Genomic DNA, 1,309 nt, shown 5'->3' with positions numbered 1-1,309 from the left:
TGGAAGATGAAAGATATTATAAACCAGAAAATGTAGATGTAAATCCTGATGAACCATCCTTACAAACAGAATCACAATATGGAGGAAACTCTGAAGAATATTTAAAACAAGTTATAAATTTAAATTTAACTATTGGAGACGAAGGACATCATCAAACAGAACATAGAATTATAACTCCTGATGAACCGTTGCAGAATGAAGAAGAAATAATAAATAATGCCTCAGAAATTAAAACATTTAAAATTAAAACACCCCTACTGACAGAAGAAGAGATAGAATTTTTAGATACAATGGATGTATATGATAATAGTTTTCAGGGACAGACAATTAACAATCCCTCTAAAAATAACATAAAAACGCCCAAACTGACAGAAGATGAGACCGAATTCCTAAACAAAATAGAAATACCAAATAATAGTTTTCAAGAACAGTATTGCTAAATTTGAATATGTCTGATACTCTAAGATTTCGATATAAAACAGAAAGACTCAACAGTTTTGTCAATTGGCCAGTTTCATTTTTAAATCCAAGTTCAATGGCTACTTCTGGATTCTATTATTTTCAAAGAGAAGACGTTGTTCGGTGTGCATTTTGTGGTGTTGAAATTGGATCTTGGGTTGAGGGAGATGATCCCACACTAGATCATAAAAGATGGTCACCTTCATGTAAATTTGTCCAAAACATGCCATGTGGAAATGTTCCCGTAAAAAATATCTCTGAAGATCAACAACCATCACTACAAAACTTAGGGATAAATCAAATCAAATTTCCATCCATTCCCCAGTTTAAATTATTAGAGTCAAGACTTAAATCTTATCAAAAATGGCCAAAAACACCAAAATTTACACCTGAAATGTTCAGTGAGGCTGGATTTTTTTATACAGGGAAAGAAGATGGCGTTATATGCTATTACTGTGGTGGGGGGTTGAATAATTGGAGTAAGGAATCAGATGAACCTTGGGTTGAACATGCTAGACACTTCTCAAAATGTTATTTTTTGCTAACAACCAAGGGAAAAAGCTTTGTTAGTAATGTATGTGCAAAATCTCCAACAAAAGAATCAAAACAAGAGGGTTTAAATGAATGTAAATTAAAACAAGAGGAGGATAATCAAGACATAATAAGTACAAAATTACAAAAAAATAATCTAGGAAACAATGAATGCAAAATATGCTATATGGAAGAAGTGGCTATTGTGTTCTTACCCTGTGCTCATGCTGTGGCCTGTGTAAAATGTGCTTTGTCACTAACTAAATGTGCAGTTTGTCGCCAAGATATCACTGCAACCATCCATGTGTTTTTTTCATAA

At 32.8% G+C, this 1,309-nt stretch overlaps 1 protein-coding gene across 1 annotated transcript; it reads left to right on the top strand.

The window, feature by feature from the left end:
• Positions 1-448: 448 nt before the first annotated feature.
• LOC129003615 (death-associated inhibitor of apoptosis 1-like) lies at positions 449-1,309 on the top strand. The gene has a single exon (XM_054431913.1). It carries the CDS (start codon positions 449-451, stop codon positions 1,307-1,309), a length of 861 nt encoding a protein of 286 aa, XP_054287888.1.

The sequence above is a fragment of the Macrosteles quadrilineatus genome, unplaced genomic scaffold (assembly GCF_028750875.1).
Source record: "Macrosteles quadrilineatus isolate MER2022 unplaced genomic scaffold, UCM_ALF_1.0 Scaffold_9__3_contigs__length_116548681, whole genome shotgun sequence".
NCBI lineage: Eukaryota > Metazoa > Arthropoda > Insecta > Hemiptera > Cicadellidae > Macrosteles > Macrosteles quadrilineatus.
Note: the sequence above shows the minus strand (reverse complement) of the source record. Positions and strands in the feature narration are given on the sequence as shown.